Source organism: Lutjanus erythropterus, chromosome 15 (genome assembly GCF_056507025.1).
Source record: "Lutjanus erythropterus isolate fLutEry1 chromosome 15, fLutEry1.hap2, whole genome shotgun sequence".
Classification (NCBI taxonomy): Eukaryota; Metazoa; Chordata; class Actinopteri; order Lutjaniformes; family Lutjanidae; genus Lutjanus; species Lutjanus erythropterus.
In genome coordinates, this window is record NC_139331.1 from 29691395 (window position 1) to 29713779 (window position 22385).

General features: G+C 40.8%; 1 protein-coding gene across 1 annotated transcript in view; it reads right to left on the minus strand.

Moving 5' to 3' along the window:
• LOC146314619 (potassium channel subfamily K member 2-like) overlaps window positions 1-22071 on the minus strand; it is a 42464-nt gene extending 20393 nt beyond the window's left edge. Inside the window, exons 1-3 of the mRNA XM_084737277.1 lie at window positions 21727-22071; window positions 18975-19294; window positions 7185-7302 (exon numbers count right to left, since the gene is read on the minus strand). Coding sequence (XP_084593403.1) covers window positions 7185-7302; window positions 18975-19294; window position 21727 — 439 coding nt within the window. The 5' untranslated portion in view covers window positions 21728-22071. The remainder of the gene's footprint in view (window positions 1-7184; window positions 7303-18974; window positions 19295-21726) is intronic.
• Between the last annotated feature and the right edge of the window lie 314 nt (window positions 22072-22385).

Here is a 22385-nt window from a genome sequence, read left to right on the forward strand (position 1 = left end):
ATGCAGTCCCACTGGTTTAGCACCCAGTTCACATTTGGATTCAGGAAGCTTGTTTCCTCCCTTCCGATGGAATTTGCATTCTGATCTTACTGAGATTTCCTGTAAAACCTGACAAACAACGCTGCTCCAGCAGACAGGATCATGACTCCATGTTGTGAGGTTGTCTGCGCTGCGCTGCGCTGTGAATAAAGATCATCTTGAATCAGCCAAAGACTTTCAACCTGAAAGAATTTTTTTCTTCAATATTAATTCAAGTCAAATTATTGTCAGACATTGGTTGTGATAAGAAACGGATAATGGAGAAGAGGAAAAAAAAAGAAGAAAGAAAAGCAGAACACTAGAAAACTGGGATAGTTTGTAGTGAAATTTAATGAAGCACACAAGGAGTACAGGAACTCAAGCAGACGAGGAAACACAGGAAACAGTTTGTTCTTCAGGCTCGGGGCCCAGACAAAGTCTCTGGGTTTCAGGCTCGGGGACTGGGTCGAGCTGAGCCTGAACGTGGAACCGAGGGGGAGGACGTGAACCCTCAGACCCATACAGTTCTGTAACACAGTAGGCAGGAGTGACAGAGAGGGGCTTGCAGGAGACGAGGTCGACAAGGCGAGGAGTCCGGAACCAGAAGCGCAGGCCGATGATGCAGCAGAGCAGACTGGGGATGAGCAGCAGGGAAGTTGGAACCAGGTGGAGACGTAATGACAGGCGGACTCACCAAACAGCCACAGGGACAGGCAGGCAAAACAAGGAACGCAGAGAGAGATCTCACGGTCAGGAACAGAAGGCTGTGGTGAATATCCGGGAACCAGGAGAGTCAGGCGGGCAGGGTAGGCAAACAGGATAACAATCAAGGAGAAAGGGCTGGAGAGTCTTACAGGGAATACTGAAGAACAGGAGTGAGAGTGCTGGAGAGGCTTTATACTGGGCTGATTGGGGATGAGCTGCAGCTGAGCTTGCAGGTGGGTAGAGTTGGGCTGATGAGGTGGGAGTGGCTGGCAGGTAGAGTGGAGCAGAGGCAGGGAGAGTGGAAAATTACTGGGGCACAGGGGCAGGAGGGAAACTGGGAGAATGGGGAACAGGTCAAGGGAAACTGGGCCTGCAGAACTGTGACAAACAGACCACCTCTGACACATTTAAGTGATGGAGTACTGTGTAATGTATATTAAAAATTATATATGGATCCACATTCTTCATCAGGTATTCAAGATTTTCAGGAACAAATTTCTTTTCTGATAATATTTTTGATGACACGTCGTGGTCCTCTGGTCTTCCTAGACATTGTTATCAAAAGTAACGTTACATAAAAAGTAAGTTTAAAAGTCTAAAATTTTAAACTTCTTATGACGGCTTGCATCCATTCTCGCTCATACTGCAGGGAGACGCCACCGCAGCGACGGCAGCTTGTTAACTTCCGTTGTTTCGGAATCATAATCAGCATATTATTTTCAGTTTTTGTCTAATTTAATACAAAGTAAAGTCTTATCAGTGGACCGTTAAATAATGTGAGACCCATCTTTAAACACAGTTTAAACACTTTAAAATTAAAATGTTAGAAATTGAGAAGAATGTGGATTTATATCTAATTCGCATTGAAAATTAACTTCCACATTTATATGACATATATCTGATGAAAGAGACTGATTAGTTTCATACTTTACCACAACACTGTCTGCATAGATGATACATTTAGTTTCCACTTTTTAATGAGCAAGAGCTTCAAAATTGACAAACCCATTTATTAGAAGAGGCCAAAATAACTTGTTGACAAGATTATGGAATGATCGCACGAAGTAATGGGTCACAATCTGCAGCATCTCTTGGACAATAAAAGCTTAATGACTTCCTTCTAAACTCAATAATTGCTGCTGGGAGAGAAAATGGCATCACCACATTTATAACTGAGTCATTTTATTGACTTCTGCAAAGACGCAGAGTGTTGGTTTTGTTGTTTGTCACGCCGCACAGCGTCTCTGAGCGTCTCTATGCCAAATAAGTTCTGGTTCTCGAGGACGTCATCAACAGAGGCAGAATACACAGCAACCTGTAGAAGTTATGACACGCCCACTTTTCAGGTTCCGAACCAGGTAACTGTTTCACAACTTTAACCAGGTGTTAGAAAGACTTTCTGGCAGCGTCTCATACAGATGCTAAAAGGTAGCCTGTGTTTCTCCCTGTCCTCCCCTCCCCCCATCTGTCTCTCTGCGTGTCTTTGTTGTGGGCGTGGCCACTCCATCACTCTCCTGGGTTCCTGATTACATTCATTCAACTCACCTGCTCCCTGCTGCTCACCTGAGAACCGTCCAGTAATCAACCCTGCAGTATAAAACAGCGACTCTCTCTCTTGCCAGATTGCTGGGTCAACCTTTGTGGATCACTGCCCCCCTGTTTGTCCCCCTGCAATGCTCCCAGCCAGCCAAACCCCTCCAACCTTGCTTTGCCTCCCTGCCATCAGCTCACTCCCCTCAGCCTCCATCCCCTAGACTTTCCCTTACAGCCACTTTAATTATCCTTGCAACGAAACACCCTAATCCTGAGTCTGTGTTCAGCATTTGGGTCCAGCTTGTTGATTGCAACACCTTGTGCATCGGTATGAGAAGCCGAGGGGTGTTGGGATTTGACAACCTGGGTTTTCCACAGACATCGATTCAGCTCTGGTACAAACTCTGCTGCTGGATCAAAATTTGGGACAGGAGCATGTTTGCCACTGTGATACATTGCTTTTTCTTATAACAACACTCAGTGAGTGTTTGGGAACTGAGGTGAAATTCTTTCCCATCCTTGTTAAATATATGACTCTGGGAGCTCAACAGTCTGTGGCCTCTGTTGTCATATTTTGTGAGACAGGTTCTGGACCGCAGGCAGGTCAGTCCAGAACCTGAACTCTTTTACTATGAAGCCACGCTGCTGGAGCTCGTGCAGAATGCGCCTTGACATCGTCTTGCTGAAATAAGCGGGGACGTCTCTGAAAAAGATGTCATCTGGATTGCAGCATGTGTTGCTCCAAAACCTCTTTCAGCAGAACAGGGAGGCTTTTCAACACAGTTTGACACACTGCAGAGTCTTCACAGGACTGTACCTCAAATGAAATGTTAAAATAAAATAAAAGACAGGGGTGTGTTTTTGGATGCAGGACACCTGTGCTCTCCTGTAAAAAGCTTTACAGCTGAGTCCAAGGGGGTTAAAAAGAATAATGATGACTCTTTCTTTTATGTATGAGATCTGTTTTGATCTATACACTCATTATACACTGCGGGAAACAAGAATTTCAGCAAGAGTAAAACAGTCACAGAGACAAAGATGAGGAATCCCACTGGGATGAAATACTGAGATCAAAAGTTAGAGCACCTTTTTCACTCCCAGGAGAGGCGAGAAATGAGGCAACAGATATAAGACTTATTTCACTTCATTTCCTGTGTAAATGTATAAATGAAAAGCAAGTGGGAGGTAGAGATGCTGTGCCTCAATACTGCACATCCAATTAAAGATCCCTGCATCAACAAATCAATCTGTGGATATGAATTCCTCCTCAACCACCTCGAGCTAAATCATGTAAAGCCAGGAGGATATAAGAAAGCGTACGGAGCGTAATGCCTGCGACGCCTGCTGAAATGTTTTCCTCTCTGGACTTTATTGCATCTGACGAAGAATTTACACAAAGTCTGCAGAAAATAGTTTTTCTGAAACAGAATTTATTTGCATAGCAGCAATGGCCACAGAACATTTTGTCCCAATCAGACAAAATTATGATGATTGTCAGCAGAGAGCACAGCAATTATGAGCCATTTAACAAGAATCACAGGTAATTCACACAGAACACCACCTGGGATTCAGGTTTCTGCAGCAAAGTCAAAGCCGTGTGAAAACTGTATGCACAAAAATAGATTTTCTTTTCATTTCTTTTGCACCCTTTTGTAGGTGTTTGAGTTTTCATAAAAAGAAGCAAACAAAACAAATCTATGTACTCAAAACAAAATTAAAGCCGCAGAGCTCCCCTTTGTCTCTTTTCATGAGAAAAGTCAAACATCAGTAAGTCTGCCTTTTGTCAAGAGCGAGCGTGATTTCAGTAAATCACTGAGCGAAAAACAGAAAGTCAACATACTTAATCTGAGGTGAGCTGAGGGGAAAATCCACAATGCAGCTTTTTCTCTCTGCCTGTTAGCCACTGGGAGCCCAAAAACCTACAACAGCCTTCTAACAATCTAATTCAGGGGCTTGTGTACAGAATAGCATAAAAAAAAAAAGACTTAGAAATATGTTTTAATCCAAACTCAAAATATCGACTGGGTTGCACCAAAGATTAATTTAATCTAAGGTTGCCCTAAACAGAGTTTTGCAAAATAAGGTTTAAAATGCGTAAATCCAGATTTAAAATTACACAATGAAAAGCCAATCACAGGTTAGTAGATCCGTGTTTAGTTATTCAAACCAAAATTAAATCAACTTGGAAATGCTTGCATACCCAAATTAAAAACGCCCCACCAAATAAAGAGGAAAAATCCCAACAAGAATTCAACAACAAGAAGTTTTTCATAATAAGGCTTTATTGGCTGGATCTTAAATGTGATCTGCCTACACAGTCGTGAGAAATGGTCTCTAAACAGCAAACTGCTGTTTTGCCAAAAGCAAAAGGTTTTCTATTAATTATAAACATTAAGATTTTTGTGGATGCCTGATGAGACACTCAACTTTCATATCAAATATGCTTTTTTTTTCTTTACTATTTTAGGCCATTTCCAGAGGCTTTTGATCTGAAACACATCAGAAACACACATTTTCTAACTAGAAGGCAAAATTAAGTTATTGCAACGCTGACTTAGGAACGAGCTTTGATGGGATTCTGGAGAGGAAAAGTGCAGCTCAACAGCCCACCAAGCAGACAAGCTGATATGTTAAGGTCTGGTTGGCCAAGCCAGATAGGACTACCCGTGTGTGTGTGTGTGTGTGTGTGTGTGTGTGTGTGTGTGTGTGTGTGTGTGTGTTAGTTAGTTGCTGTGGCTGAATTTCTTTTTGCAGTTTTGATGCCTGGTGCAGTGCAGCAAAAATCTGGAAAACAGGGACTGGAGCGAGGTTTGGTTTAGCAAAAGGTGCAATTTAATGCTGAAATATTCATCAAAACCAAGGCCATTAATCTGAAAAAAACCTCACTATTTTACCAACTAAGGAGAGAAGAGTATTTATTTCACCTGAAGTCACGACATTTACTCATTGGAGAACGAACTATGACAGGATGCAAGAGATGTGAAATGGAGCCCAACAGCCCACTGAGCAGAAGCACCGATCTGTCAAGGTCCACTTGGAGGAGCCAGATGAGCTGTCAGACCGGCACTGCGTGTGTGTGTGTGTGTGTGTGTGTGTGTGTGTGTGTGTGTGTGTGTGTGTGTGTGTGTGTGTGTGTGTGTGTGTGTGTGTGTGTGTGTGTGAGCTGTTCCATTTTCTTGATTAGTGAGCTCTTACAGCTGGAGGTGACAGAGGGAGCTCGGTGATGTAAAAAACATTATGGAAAAGGCAGGCGTGTTACAGTCTGAGGCTGTATAAAAGTGCTACATGATGACAGCTCCTTGATTACACAGCGCAGCGGCTGAGAGCAAATGAATGCGGGCCCTTAAAAATCATATTCTTTTAATGAAGAGTCACGTCCCTTTAAGCTCTATAGGCTACAGTTCCACATCTCTGAAATGGGGGGGGGGGGGGGGAGCGGCTGTATCATTGATTCTATATGCAGTTTGTACCCAGACATCTCAGAAAGTCAAGGAGACGGAGACTCATTAATTTTCTCGCAGGTTGCTGTTAGTATTAGAGTTTACGGTGGAAGGAGGAAGCTCTGCACGGCTCTGATGGCTGATCTAACAGGTGCTCATTTGAGGGCCAGGTGAAAATACCAAAAAAAAGAACAAAATCCAGGACATGTGCACCCTGATGAAGACCTAGAGTCGATACGTTGGTCTGATTGGGCAGCAATACATTTTAACATGTGTGAAGGTGGTCTTGCTCATTGCCGTCACGCCAGTAAAATGCATGCTGGGTACCAACAATTGACCCTTTGCTGAGCCCCACCTCCAACAGCGACTGTCCAATCATAGCTTAGCAACCGTAACTAGAACTGGCAAACTTTTCATTTCCCTACATTTTGACACGGTGTGCAGGAGGCTCTGAAATGAGTGATACTTGGCATTTCATGAGTCTGGATAGTGACATCTTTTCTGTAGTCTCTCAAAAATAGAGCCCACGTGTGATGAATGGATTAAATTTCACCTGCTTGAACATAAGCTGCAAACGTTAGCATGTCCGGCTAACTAACATGAGCTTACTAGCTGCAGTAACTTTACCTCCAGCCAAACTTGTTAGATCCCACTGCGTCTGCGATTGTTCTGTGGGGGTTTGAGGAGGAGGATGTGGGCTGACGCAGAATCAAAGTGGGTCGATGATGATGCATATCTCTCTGGCTCACTGTCTCGGGTCTTAGCCAAGTTAGCTTAGCTCTTATCTGGTCAATTAAGAAACCACCTGGGAAATTTTTTTGGCCTTCTGCTTCCGACTAGATGCACCTTTGGGTTTGAGCTGCGTCAGGTACTTCTATCCTGGTACACATGCTTGCAGGTTGGGTTACTTTGTTTACATGGATTAAAGGAAGAAAACATTTTTCTCGTTTTGTTGCAAGACACATTCAGTTTTTATGTAACTTGGAACACATGCAAAGGCAAGTGCAAACTTGGGGCACAAGTGAGTGTGGGTAACTAAGTGCAGTCTCACTGCAGTGGAGCTCATTCTGTAAAAGGAGCTGATGCAGGTTTTTAGGGTTGAAACATCTATTTCCTTCTGATGCGGTGGAAAAAGAACAACACACTTATTTTCAAGTTGGGTCAGCACCCGTCATGCTGTAAAGACAATTGAGTTGAGCATGCCAGTTCTTTTCTTTGAGGTTTTTTGGGTCAGCAAGAATAATTTTTGTATGCAAGTGAAATTTCATGCCAAAATGTTCATCAATACTGCATTGCATTGTGTGAAAAATGAAGAGAAATAAATGGACTGTGCTAATAAAGCACTTTTCAATACTCAACCAAAAATGTTTCTGCATATTTCTCTCTCCTCTCTCCATTTTGTATGCATTTTTAAAAGAATCTCATACATCTAGTGTGCAGTACAGTCAGAAGCCTCAACAAGGACAAAAGAATGAGGAAACCACTTACCGATAGTGGTGATAACGGTCCCAGCAAAGAAAAAGGATGAACTGATGTCCCAAAGGCTCGTCTGATTGGATATATTTCCTGACGGGTTCACACCTGCTCGGACTGCTGAAACCACTTGCTGGAGAAGAAAGTGAGGAAAAAAAAAACAAGCAACAGTCATTTCTCATGACCAGAGACTGTGAGAATTACGGTGTCTGTTGCTTTGCTGCTTGTAAAAAGTGCCAAAAAGTGTTAGCTTCTGAGGGCCGCAAGGTAGCACGGTACCTCTAGGGTTCTCCAAGTTAAATTTAAGACTTTTAAAGACCTTGTTAATATCATTACTAATGCCAACTTCATATATCAGTAGGAGTATTAAGGTGTGGATTTTAAGCCAACATTATCATACTGATTGGAATAACCTTAAACCACGACTGCTTTTGTCTTATCAAGTCTTAGAAAATGGCCAATTTCTCTGAATGCTCGATTAATCTGATCTCACCAGTTCTTTTAAGACTCACTTTTTTTCTTTTTTTTGGACCAAGTGGCTTCTCAAGATACAGAATCATTACTGAGACAAATGGAAGAGAAAAGCTTTGAGGCCTCGGGGGAACAGCAGGCACTGCCACAGAGCCAACGTTGATGAAGAGCAGAGGACTGGACTAAAGCTTTTATTCCCAGATGTATATGTGTATTTTTCCAAATTGAAAGCAATAAAATTTCTTATCTTATCCTTGTGTGCTGCACCTTAATAAATGTAAGACTTGAACTAGTGGTGAGGTAGCTCTTTTTTTTTAACGATTTCTGCTCAATAAACCTTCGGGAACAGCGCAGTAATGGTACAATAATGATGTACGGCGCTGCTCATACTCCTCATGAAACGGCACCGTCAGCTTTTTCTGAGTCTGCACACAAACACACACACACACACACACACACACACACACACACACACACACACACACACACACACACACACTCGCACTCGCTCGCAGTTTGGGTTGGTGCAATGTCAGGGTCTTGTCTGCTGCGATTCATCATCCTTCATGAAACTGAGAGCTTTCATTAACCTACGACTGTTAAGTGTGATAAGGCAGGAAAGATCAAGTGTGTAAAAGCGGAGCTGGATGAATAATGGATTAGAAACCGAGCACTAATGAAACAACACACCATTTAACTTGATGGGTCCGACGGTGGTGCTGTATGAGGAACTGTGTGTTGTTTATCCACGCAAACCGACAAACACATCAAAGGCAACAAACAACAGCTTAATTCTCTCAACTCCCCAGTTACATTCATACTGGATGATTTTGCGCCTCTTATTTCGCCAAATTTACACACCTTTGCAGGAAATAGTAGTGTGCGCATACCTGCAACTAACCTTCACCTTTATATTTAAACATACACAATACAGACAAAAAAGTTTAGAAAATACAAAATTTCAAGGCAACTCACTTCAATAGATTTCTACGTTTTGAGCCCAACTCAACTCTTAAGTTTGGAAAATGTTTTACCGACTAATCATTTTTTGTTGATGCCGTTTCAGTGGAAGGTCACTGAAATAAAAAAGAAATGTCTTTGGAAAAAAAAGAAAAAACGACTTGCCACAGCCGACGTCCAAAATTTCAGAGTATTCCCTGTGTTTTGAGTGAAAAAGAACAAGACAGTCAAAAGGAAAGACAGATTTGGTTCCACACATGCAGAGCTCACAAATGCATTCACGAACACAATGAACATAACATGCACAAAGGTGAGCACATTGAGAATTCAGTTGTCTATTTTATCCTTAATCATTTCCAAACACAACAAAGGACAGGGTTGACAGATGAAACACTGGATCCCTACATTCACTTTGCCTCTAAAAACACCATTTATCAGCTCACACAATCAGACGGGCTTGGCTCAGACTCTCTTTGTTTCCCTGCCATAGCGGTCGTATTAATTCACTGTTTTGGCACTCAGTTGTATACACACTAACCACGGCCACGGGAAATGATAGGGCGAGATCACGTGAAGCCCACAGTGGCAGCCTTCAAGCCGAGCCAGGAGAGACCGACTCGTCTGAGCTTTTTGACATCCCTCACTTTTTTAATTACTCCCTTTGAGAGCACATCTCTCCTCAACCCTCTGCTGACTGGCCTTTGATCTGTGGGAGTCTGCAGACACGTGTGTGTTGTGTATGTGTGTACATAATTAAGTGAAAGTGAGTGGGGGTGACACCTGTATGGAAGCTGTCTATCAATAAATCATCAGAAGAGAAATGGTTGCTTGAAGGGCCTGAATGAATGGGGCTGCAGTGTGATGGATGAGGGGCAGAGCTGTTTGGTCAGACTGCTGTTAAAGCACAAAGATGTTTGAGGGTTTCTGGCAGGTGTGCTGCAAAGAAAACTGGCTCAATTAGCCTCATAGCATCGGGAAAACATTAAAGCGATGCCTCCTACAGGCAAATTGCCCAGTTTTTTCCCCAGCTTAAAATCTATGAGCCAATAATTAATAGAGTCGATTTTGCAGTTAGTTTCTGAAATCCAAGACTGTGAATTTTGGGAGTTTTTTTTTCTGAGCACAGACTGATTCAGAGGAAAGGTCAGTGACAGAAGGAGTCACACTTGCCTGCAAACAAACATTCAATGTGCTGAAAAGACATTTTTGAGGACAGAGGACCGTTTGCCCCCAACTTCTGGCTTTACTGAGACAGATGCCCGAGAGGGAGTGTGAATCAGAGCTGCCAACTTGCCTGTTTTCTCGCTAAATTCAGCGCCTTTTCAGAAACTCATTCCCAAAAAAAACAAGAGCTACAAATTTAACAACAGACCACCAGGAACAGGTGAGAAATTTATTCAAATGCAAACCCCAGTTCCAAAAGGGTTTGGATGCCATCTAAAAAATAGAAGAAATTAATTTAATGAAAACAGAATACAATGCTTTGATTTCCTAAAAAAAATCCAACTTTTTGAACACAATAATTGATTCCTCCAAGCAGACAGAGGCAATCATGACCATGTCTATTGCTGAGCACTGTTCAATCCTGGAATATATCCACATCAGCTAAGCAGGCGAAGCTGCCTTTGCAGATTATGCCGCTGCCAAGCATTTCAAAATGCATCGCACTAGAACTGTACAGAAATTATGAATGGCATGCTGGCAGAACATTTCCTCGAAGAATTAGTGGATGGTGTTGGCAACCAGAAATACAGGCTGTTCTTTGAAGAATCCACCAACATCAGAAGAGCGCAGGAGAGTATCTGCACATTTTTTAGGGCTGATTGAGTTGCAGGATGGGGTTGCCAAGTCAGCAGCCAGAGCTGTTTTGGCTTCGCTTGAGAAATGTACCCTTAAAACATCAAAATCTCCTGGGCACTGGCACAGATAATACGTCTGTAATGACAGGGGTGTAAAACGGGTTACAAAAAGTTCTGAGTGAGGAGGGTGGCCTCAAAAATCTGGTCATTATTTGCTGTGTTTGTCACTCTTTACAGGTAGCGGTGAGTTCTGCCTCACAGGACACAATCTGACGACTCTCAGTTTAATAGAAAGACTCTTTACCAGGCACCGAAGCACAGCACAATGTTTCCACTACTGTTTGACACTTTCACTGAACCTCTGACAGCTGCCATTTGACAAAACATCTGTATTACTGTTAAACGAACAAAGCATTTCACCCATAAAGTTAGTATATATGCAGATGACATCCTTCTAATACCAGACGTCTTCAGGCTTGTATCCATATTCTCAAAGAAAGATCCATAATTTTTCCACTCTGTGAGGAAGACAGGAATGCTGCATCTTAAAATCCCTCTGATTAACAACAGGTAACATTAAATAACTTGGCATTAATGTTTCCACCAAGCTGTCACCATTAGAAGAGCATTAAAAAAAACACCTTGCTCACTGGAACAACTTGCACATCTCACTAACTGTAAGCAGCATAAAGATGGCCATACTACCCAAAATAAATCATTTTTCCATGACCCCAGTCCAGTCCACATCATACTGGTTGAACACTATAGACTCTATCACACCTAAATTCTACTGGAAACATAAGAAACCAAGAATTAAATGATCCACTCTGCAGAAACTGACAGTCAGTGGAAGCTAGCTAGCAAATCATCTTCAATATTTACCCTTTTGGTTGCAAGAGACTTGACTATTGTGTAATACTTTGATACATCCTAAGCTACAACATATCCTTTGCTCCCTGATGGAGTCATTGAATCATACGTCTCCCTTTAATGTAGGGGAGACAGTGAGCCCTAACAAGAGCTTGGCAGACATGTCCAAAATGACCAGCCTTTGGGATACTGCCTTTTCTCCATCGACAAAATCATCCAACAGGATCATCCACGTGCTTAAGTGGTAAGAAAGGGCTAAAACGACGGTATTTTCGAATAAAAGGTTAAGAAGCACAGGGATACAGCTGGCTTAAACCCATCTGAGGAGTTGGCTACTGTCTCTGCCCCTCCCTCCCACACTCAATTGTTGAAGTAGAGAGGCTATTCAGTTAAATCAGTCTGGCGAAAACCAAACTGTGGAACCGTGTGTCCCTGCAGGCTCTCAGCTCTGTTCAGCTGTATATTAGATCTGGCTGGAAGCTGGCTGAGGATGACTATTCATTTAAACAGTGCCCCTCGAGCACAAGCTCTGTACCTGAACTAACCACCTCACAGGAGTGAAGCAGTGAGGATGTTGATTATTCTGTATATAATACACACACCTTCACATTCCTGTAAACACACATTGTTTCATAAGAGGCTCTGCATAAATAAATAGATATGCATAGCTTTAGATAATAAATAGTTGACTCTCTATAATATACACACACAGTGCAGAATAATTGTTTGCTTCAGCTTCTCTCTCACTCTTTCTGGATCTCAGGAGTTGTGATTTATGTAGTTCAGATATATGATGTCCCTGTAGTTGGCAAGAAAATGCCTTTTTAACCCTTTTAGATCACACCCCCAGTCATATTGTGCACCTATTTAACAATATATGCTAAATAAAATACAGCAAACCAATTGCTTTGTAATTTTATATCAAAATAATAGAAAATCTGTTCATTTTTTCTCCCTGTAAAACAAAATATGACCATTGCTTATGTAAGCTAGAACCGACCAATTTCAACCAATCATATCATGACATCCACCTCTCAATTAATCTTCAGCTTTCAGCGGTGCAGAGCACCAAAGTCAGTTCATTACTGCTAGCTAGCAACAGTATGGTACGTCGGTGTGTTTTCTGGTGCTCATCACCTCAAAACTTGCTCTGCTTCACCAAAATACTGTGGTTACAGGCAGCGGTGAACTGTGACTGTTAGAGGTGGGACTTCAGTTCAGTCAGAAGTTAGTCAGACTCACCAAAAATGCAGCACCTTGTGACATGTTTGTGTTTGATATAAGAGCTGTAATAATCTATATGAATCATTGTGAATTTCTTTTTATCATTCTTATTTATCTGTTTCAGTACCACACATGTAGCATAGATGATGCAGTTTTATTATTTCTACCAACATAGCTCTGTATATCGTGCTGTACTGTTGAAAGTAGCTTTAAAAAAGAAGATTCAAGTGTCTGAAATTACGCTTGTCCCTGAATCTGTTAGAAAACAATTTTCAGTCTCCTAAATAACACGCTCCTTTGCAGATGCTATGCTATGCTGCGATAGTCCGCCATTAAAAAGGCCATGCTATCAAGTTAGCCACCTAGCAACAGAGTCAGTCTCAACTGCCTCTACCTGATCTCTTACATGTTAAAAAAATGCATTGTCAAAAAGAAGAACATATACATGTATCTGTGGTCATAAATACCATTGCACTGCATACTTTAACAAAGGAAAAAAAATATATTACAATGAAAAGGGAAAAAAATCAAACCAAAAAAGTGCCTACGATGAATAAAATGGTATTTCACAAGCTAACGAGTCATATATCATCTAAGTCCTTGATTGTCACACTGTGGTACGTGTACCACTGATGGTACGCCAAGAAATATCAGAAATACTTTTTAAAAATTTAAATGAACTAAATTAGAGACATAAAATACTGTCAGAATACTATAAAATTTCAAATGAAAATGCATAAAAGATGAGACTCCTTGAATAAGGTGAGACTTTCCTCTGTCTTTGTTAGAGAATATTTCAAATATGAGGTTAAATGAACCACAGTGAAACACGCACAAGTGCTAGTGCCGACTTAAAAAGTGCTGGTGAAGTTTCCACAGTGCCGGCTCGCACCAAATGGAACAAAACAGTAAGGTGGTGCTTGGAGAGCTCAATATTTTATGAGGCGGTACATGCTGTAAAACTTTTGAGGAACTTCCTGCATCAGCACACACCCCGAGCCGCCGTGTCCCACAAAATTTATGAAAGGTGCCCAAAACCTTTTGTACAACTTCAATTTATCTCTGAGTGTATATGTAATTTTTTTTTCCAGTGACGTACATTGAAGCTGACGCTTCAAAACTTCAAAACATGAAACATTATTCTGGCTTCAAAACTCCTCTACAGCTGCAACTACAGCAACTTCAGAGGGTCAGAACTCAAACTCAAAATTCAGAATTTAAAGGCATTTTCTGCTGTGCCAAATATTTTATTTGATTTATTATTTTCTTATGGTACTAGAGTGATTAGCAGGAACAGAGTTTACTCCAAAAAGTTTTTTTCTTTTAACTATATATGAAGTATAGAAATGAGGCTGATCCAAAACTCAGAAGGTCGGACTGACGAGTGATTTGCATTGTTTTTGGAAATATCAGTCACGATGAACAGTGTCTAGAAGTGTATGATACAACTTTAGCACTGTCACCTTCTGAGTTTGAATCCTCCAGCCAGCTGGGGGAGTTTGCAGCTGGGGCAGGATCTTTCTGTGCAAAGTTTGCATGATCTCTTAGTGGCCAGAGCGCCCGGTTCTCTCCAGGTACTCCGGCCTCCTCCCACAGTCCAAAGACATGCAGCATAATAAGTTAATTGATAACTCTAAATTGCCCATAGGTGTGAATGTGAACGTGAGTGTTTGTCTGTATGAGTCAGTCCTGAGACGAACTGGTGACTTGTCCAGGGCGCGTCCCGCCTCTCACCCAATGCCAGCTGAGAGGCTCCAGCGCCTCCACAGCCCATCAAGGATATGCGGTCATGGACGATGGATGAATGGATGAATAAATAAATAAATAAATATTTTTTTTTTTTTATTTCGAACATGTAAAAAAGTGCACAATAAAAACAAAACAACAGTTTACATGCTCGAAAAGAAGAAGAAGTACATACTTATACTATATACTTTTATATATGTATTTATACACATTTACTTCTGTCTTATCTCATGTTCATATTTACACATGTACATATACTGTATGCACCTACATATGCCTACAAGTACAGTCTAACGCTTCAAACCTTATATATATTGAACCATTAATTAAATACATTTTCTGCAGAGTGGATGAATTTAAATATTTAAATAAATAAACAAATATTGTGATAGTATTGAATCAGGAGATCTGTGTATCATCTCAGCCCTAATAAGATGTAGGAAAAAAATGTATAAAATTTCATGGCAAAAATCCATTACTCTGCTAGAGAGGAAAAAAAAACGTGTCGCTGTAAACAAAAAGCACTTCTTTATTAATTGCCTCCAACCTAAATTACCTCCACTAAGTCAAATGTTCTCATCGCTGGCAAAAGCAACAGTAACTATGGCGACTGCGTTGCGCCAACCAATGGGCTGCAAAGGGTAAAGAAAAATGATGATAACATCGACAATGTGGAGAATAATGAGCATTATTAATGCAAGATAAATGTCACAACATACTCGGAGCATCATTTGCTCACAAGTATGAGTCTTTCTTTACAAGACGACAGCTTTGTTGTTGTCAGTGTACATGCTGTGTGTTAATGGTAACATAAATAAGAGGGGGTGGTTTGGATCATTCCCTCCTTGTTCGCAGGCTCCACATTCATTAAGTGGACTCCTGACAAGAGATCAGTATCTTGCAGTCAGTGTGGTAAATAATGATTTAATGACAGACAGCATCACCACCAGCTTTGAGCGTTCACTCAGCATGTCAAAGCAAAATAACTGCCATCTGTTACCAGCCTGTCCTAATGGAAAACAGTCTCGTTTACATACAGCAAATGGACACTGAACATTATTCAATAATAAATCCATATCAACTTCGGTCAGTATTTAATATGGAGAGTCTAGAGAGCACTGAATGCCAACGCAGAGGACTGCAAACTATCCCTGCAGTAACAAGGTAAAAAGTTGTCAATTCTACATCGCCTAGGGAAAAAATATGACTTCAGATTTAATTCATTAATATTTAATCGACAGCCTGACTGGCAAACTAAATATTGCTGTTTTATAGTCGCTAGCTCAAGTTCAGAAGATGGGAAAGTTGATTTCAAAATAATTCATGACACTTATTCCAACCCTCAGGGAATATCCAGTTAAGCTACAGTATTCACATTTTATTCTGGATGATGGTGAATATGGTGCACGAACGACACTTAAACTGCTCTCAAGTATGTCATTCACACTGCAGCCCAGAAACGCAACAAGTGAGAAAGTCATTCACACAGTATGTTATTATACCTGCAGAGTTTTATCATAATTACCAGAGCGTGTATTTGAAACAGGAACGCTTAGGTCTTTTTTTAATCATGAGGACCAAACTGGAGGCTGCTGCTCTGCCATAAGGAATAATGCAACATATTCCATGTGAATCTGGTTAGTTTTGTTGGTTATAGTTATACTAATTTTGTTTTAATTATTATGATCACTATTTTATTCTATTTTCAGTTTACTGTTAATCTTTATTACTTGTTTTTGCTCTGTTTTGTGCTGCATTGCCTGCAGTTTCCACCAGGCGTGGCGATCGAATGGGCAGGAAGTCAGACACAGAAAATTTTCCACAAGAAAACTTTCAAAATAAAAGATCTAGTGCAGACTCATGATCATAAAGACAGACAGAACAGAAACTACTGAACCACGCAGCTGGCTCATCCTTGATAGAAGCACAAAGAGCAAGGAAAGAGGCTCTGATCAACAAAATCTGAGCAAGGAAACATAATCAGGTGGCCAAAACGCTCTAATGCCTCTGAAACGCCACAGGTGGGGCTCGCAGCTGTGTGGAAGACGGATCAGAACCGTGATGCAGACGTGCCGTGCTTGGTGGAACCATCCGGTTAGGGTTGGGATGATCATTATCATCATCAGTTTGGTTGATCAAGTAAAACTGATTTGATCTATTATGAAATAAAGATCTGAAATATAAAATAAATTATTTTTATTGATTATTTTGCTCCACATGTTTTCTGATATTCGACTATATGTGTTTAATATACAGTCCTTTAAATAAAGCTTTCCTTGAGGCAACAATAACGATTATTAATAATAATCAACCAATTAATCAATTGGTAATATCACCAGTGACCGATCTACCGCCCTCGTCTAAATCATTTTCAACACTAACTTTTATCAATCGCTTGTAAAGCCCTTTTAATTGGATCTGATTTGTCTGAAAGCTGCTATATAAATTAGGTTTGATTGAATTGATTAAAGTGGATTGGAGAGAGAAGACAATCATGCAGTTACTAATGAAAACCTGCTTTTTTGTGTGTTTTTAATCCTACAGGAAGTGTTTAACAGACGCCATCTCTCTGTTCATTTCCTGTGTTTATTCAAAATGTTCACACTCAGACTTTGATAAGACGTAAATGAAGTCTTAAACTTGAGGTTTTCTCGTTTGTTATGGTGAGATTTTTCTCGCCTTGTTATGACAATAAGGAGACTTTCCATTTTAATGAGACAGTCGTGATAACGAGATGCGGCTCTCGTTATCTGAGATGCTGTTGTCGTTTTGCTCTGTTTACAGGGAAAATCCTGGTTTATCAAAGCTTAAAATTTACAGCTACAGCTTACAATGAAGGTGAATTAATGTGGAAGCAGAGGAAAAACTACATGCAAAGTTGCAAACAAGCTTTAACACAACTATTGGTGCTTTGTTGGTTCAGTATAAATTAGTGAGCTTGGAGGAGGAGGTTTTGGCATGAGGAGGAATTTGCGGCGCTGTAACAGATTCAGGAAAAACGTTCAGCACGGGGGCCAGAATTAGAAGCGGTACGTAAACCAGTGTCCCCCGGGATGTGAAGACCTTTCAGTCCTCACACATTAGAGAAGTAATCATCATCCACAAGTCCAATATGCCAGCTAGATCCCCCGAGAGGAAATGCTTTTCATCAACCCCTCACTCTGATGGTCAGATGCGGTAATCCATGAAGGAAGAGTCATGAAGTCAGAGGATGGCCTTTATTAGAAGAGTCCTCGCTCAGTGCTGATATTTGTAGTGTGTATATATGACGTATTTATAATTCAAAGTTTATGAATGACTCATTTCATTTAGTCTGCTTTATTTTTTTTTACTTAAATACAGTTTGAGATATGAATTTCTCTCCCAGGGATTACCAATGCACAGGCACAGGGACCATAAATCAGAGCTTTTGCATGAAGTGACTGTTATTAATTATTTTTCTGCAGTCCAGTTCTGTTCTATGGCTCATTATTTACGCATTTTTCTTTAACACAACTGTACAGTTCACACTTACAGTAAAAGTAAAAGAAACCTACAGTAAAAGTAAAGCAATTTAAATATGTTTCTTCTTCTATTTTCCTTTGATGGTTTCCTAAAGTATTTCATATAAAAAAAATATATAAGTATAGCTCTGCTGTGTCAGGAAGCTTTGCAAAAAACACTGGTTTTATGCTGTGGCATCACTGTGGATAAGATGTGGTCAGGTTGGTTAGATTTAGCAACGAGAACAACTTGGTTTATAATCGGTAAAAATGGCCAAAATTCATTTTTTAAGAGTACAAGGTGATGTCTTTAGTCTCTTGCTGTCTCCTGTTTTGTCCTCCTGTGTTTGGACCTTGTATCATTTTTCCTGGACTGTTTTTGTGTTTTGCCCTCTTAAGCGTAAGCCTTTGTTCCTTAGTTCACTTTATTAAATACTTTTGAAGTGGTTCTCCCTAGTGGTCTGCATTATGGGTCCTCTATCTTGTTTACTTTGACACTCATGTAACAATGTTGTAATATTGAGGGACATTTAAGAGAAACCATGTGAATGTTAAGCCTGATTTGAAGCCAACTAAATAACAATAGCCAGATACTTGTAGTCTGATCCTTGTTGCCACTGTGTGTGTTTTTGTTGCTGCTGTCTGTCACACTAATTGAATTGGTAGACATGCCTCGAAGGTAACAATGTAGGTACACGTGAAAGAGAAATGGCCGAACGATAGGAACTGATGTGCATGTGACGCTCTGTAACTTTGATTTAGGTAATCTAGACACAATGTGCATTTTTCCTCCTCAATCAATCAGTTGGTTGAAGTGTTGGTAGAATTTCAGGTAACCAAGACTTTCTTCGGTTGATTAAAGCCCTAGATTGCAGGCATGCTTACAAAAATCAGAAGGACTGTCTTTTGGAAACAGGAAAACTAACAGTGGTCTCTCATATTGAAAGATGGAGGTATAACACAGCCTCCAAGGGCCACAGAATAAATGTGCACAAACAAACTAGTTCTTCAGTGGCTCAATAGTCTGAAAAATATCCTCAGGTTAAAGCTCTGTGAGTACTCACAGACACTGTGTCCACAAGTAGCCACAATCCTCTAGACACAATGTTAAACAAAGTAAAGCTGCAGAACAGCCGTGCTTAGATCACAGTATTAATAGAATATCTGTACAGCAATATTTTGTCAGTCATCACCAGATCCTGCAGAAGAGAAAAGATTTAAATTATTGACATGACTATGATGCCTCCACCTACCTTGACCAAGTCCTCCAGCTCAGAAGAGTTGACGCAGGCGTGCATGGCCAAGAAGTCCAGTTTCTCGGCGAGAATGGCCAGCTTTTGGGAACTCTCATGAGGCTGCTCCAGCGCCCTGAACACCGTCGCCCCAATGATGAGGTAAAGCACCACCAAGAAGAAGATGGCGGACACGGTTTTCCACCTCATGACAGTGGTCCGTGTGTCGCACTCATCATCGTCCTCCGGGGTGTTCAGCACCACTGGTTTGGCCGAGAACGACAGGCGAGGTTTGGAGTTGTGGGCGGCAGACTTCGGGTCAAGAAGGTCAGGTGCGGCCACTGCGAGGACGGAAGTGAATGATGTGGATCAATTTCTTTCCATTACAAGAGACGTCCCCTGGGCATCCTCATGTTAGTCTAATCTATCTATCTATCTGGCTGCAACAAATGATTTGTTTCTTTTATAATTATTTTAACTATTTGATTATTTAGTCATTAAATGTTACAAAACAGTGAAAATTAAGTATTAAAATGTTTCATTTTGCTCAACCAACAGTCCAAAGTTGGCTGGGGGAGGAAATGGAAAATACTAAAGCTGTAATATGTCATAACCGCGTGTCCGAAAATGAGTACAGCAGTCCAAATAGTGAGTTGTTGCCACAGAATATATATTAAATAGGTTGAAATCCTACTTAATATACAGCTTGTGGTTGAAGCGAGTCAGTTCCCCCTGCATCCTCCTCCCCAGACTCAAGGAAGGTCAGGCAGGCTGCAGGAACACTGCAGGAGCGCAAGACAAGACTAACTGACAATTACAAGCAACGAAGAGTCCTGCACTGTAAGTTCATCAGCTGTTTTTAACTGTCAGTTGTCTGTCAATATAAAGTTCGGCCTGTTAACGTGAAAACAAAAACACACACTCTGGAGTTTGACTGCCTGCCAGATTCCATTAACATATTGATCAATTTAATCGTTTTAAACATCTATTCCTTCTAAAATATTACAAATGATTTCTTACGACTCAGACAGACACTTACCATTGTGGATCATCAAACAGTTGATATCATTTTGTCTGTACCTCTGCATGTTTTCTGAAAGCTTACAGAAACTGACAAAACGGAGCAGGACCTTGGGTAGTCGAGGGGGCATCGTAGCAGTGTAGCCAATAGTTCAAATGAGACACGACCACAGAACATGACAAAGAGCTTTGTAAGATTAATGCCCACACAGAAAACCACCGTCAATAACACTGCCTCCGCTTTTGCCTCTTTTAAGCAGTACATCATTACAACCTCCTCCTCCATTGCCATGTTTGTTATTGTCAGAAATTTTCTTCTTCTTCGGGGGTTAACTCTGAGTGGCGCCCTCTAGTTTATGTATTTCTTAACATTCACACCAACATAAAGGCGGCATTGGAAGTATGTGGACAGTGATGGTTATATCGCTTAAAACTTATCTATTTTTGTACATTAAGGAAGCATAAATGAGCCTTAAAGTAGCCCTTCCAGAGATAAAGTGCCCCTTGCAGTGGATAAAACATGATAAAGTGCCCTCTAGAGTGCCCTTCCAGTGGACAAAATGTGGTAAAATGCCTTGCCTACTATGCATTTCCAGTGTATAAAATCCAATGCAGCGCTATATTGGATGTCCTACACGTTAGAAAATAAGTTGGCATATATGTGCTTGTAAATAGTTAAACAGTGAATAGCTCTCCGTGTGGTTTCATCAGAGGTGTAGTCAATGAAATAAAATAGAATAAAATAAAATAGTTTTCATCTGAACTAGGGAATGGAACTGTTTTACCATAAATGCATCTTGAACTTAATGTGTCAGATATTCTGTCTCTTCATTGTGAGGCGAGTTTCTCTTGTGGTCCTCTAATTCTTTCATTTCTTCCAGGTAGAAACCAGTAGAACAGCGCCACTCCACATAATGATCTGCAGCAGGTAGAGCACTTTTCATTCAGTGCAACACACCTCCAAACACCTGCCATCCCTTAACACTTACGCTTATATCATGATTTAAACATGTGTTTATCTTAGCTTCCTCTTCTGATGGATCTAATAAGGAGACTCATGATTTCCACCCAGATACAACTCATTTAAACTTCTTCAGAATAGACAATTCAAATGTTAACTTCTTACATTCAGAGTAATAAAAAATATTTTAATATAATTTTGTAGCAGTGGAGCAGGCTTGTATCCGCCTAACAGGAGTCATAATAAAAAATACTCTGCTGGTTTTTCGTTGCTTTTAGTTCCCACAATACAAATAAAAACAACCACTGAATGGAAGCTCATTAAAAATTAAACACTCTTTGTCACAATCCTGTTTCCCAAACTGCTTGATACAGCAGATGCAATTACATAATGACCCCATGAGGTCCAGTATTTTACAGTAAACAACTTATGGTTGAGGAAACCAAGGGAAATAAACCCATTAATATTTTTTTACAGTAGAGAAAATCAACATTTACGTAATTTGTTGTCGGGTTTAATGTGGTTTCTCAGAGAAAATCAAACCCCACATACAAAACAATGAATGTCATTTGTAGTTAAAGCTAAGTTCAAATATGAATATCACTGTGATGCCAACAGGCAGAAAATGATGCCATGTTTCGGCAGAAACTCAGAAACAGAATCACCAGTATCTACATCTGGTAATTTTTCCTCATCATTCTCTGAAGGTGCACAGTTAATATAAGTCATGCGCAATATTTGTATTATTTTCATCACTGAAGTGCCAACTACAGTAGTTGTTAAAGCACTTACTTCTCTACCATCTCGTCTCTCTTTGTTTCCTCATCGACGGATCTTTTTCTCCAAGAAAGCGCAAATAATCCTTTTCCCACTAGTGTCGCAAATTCCTGCCTCCTGCGCTCCCACTGAGGGACGTGGCCGCTGTCCACATGGTTTCTGCTCCCCTCCACTTTACAATCTCAGGAGAAAATACATCCAGGACATCGCGTTCCCACCACAAGACGCGCTAAGACGGCGCGTAAAAGGAACAAATCGCTTCAATGAAATCCATGCAGGTGTGTGGACACATCGTGCCCAGTAAGGATGCAGAGGTTTGGACCGTGCGGGTCAGAGGATGCTCTTCACCGGTGTGAGACGCTGGACGCGCTGCGCTGCTTTGCTCTGGACACTGTGCGCTCCTGCTGCACACAGAGACAGAGAGAGAGCAGCTGGTTGCTGTCCAGCACTTCAGCTTCACACGCTGCAAAATCTTACACAACAATGAATGAACATAATGAAAGGGGCTCCAAACTACAGCTGGACGATATGGTTTATCAATAATATCTGGATATTTTTAGGCGATTCTGACGATATTTGATATATATCTTGATATACAATGGAATATTGTAAGGATGACTATTGGTGCTTTCACAAAATATTAACACACTATGATAATACAATGCCAATTCCAC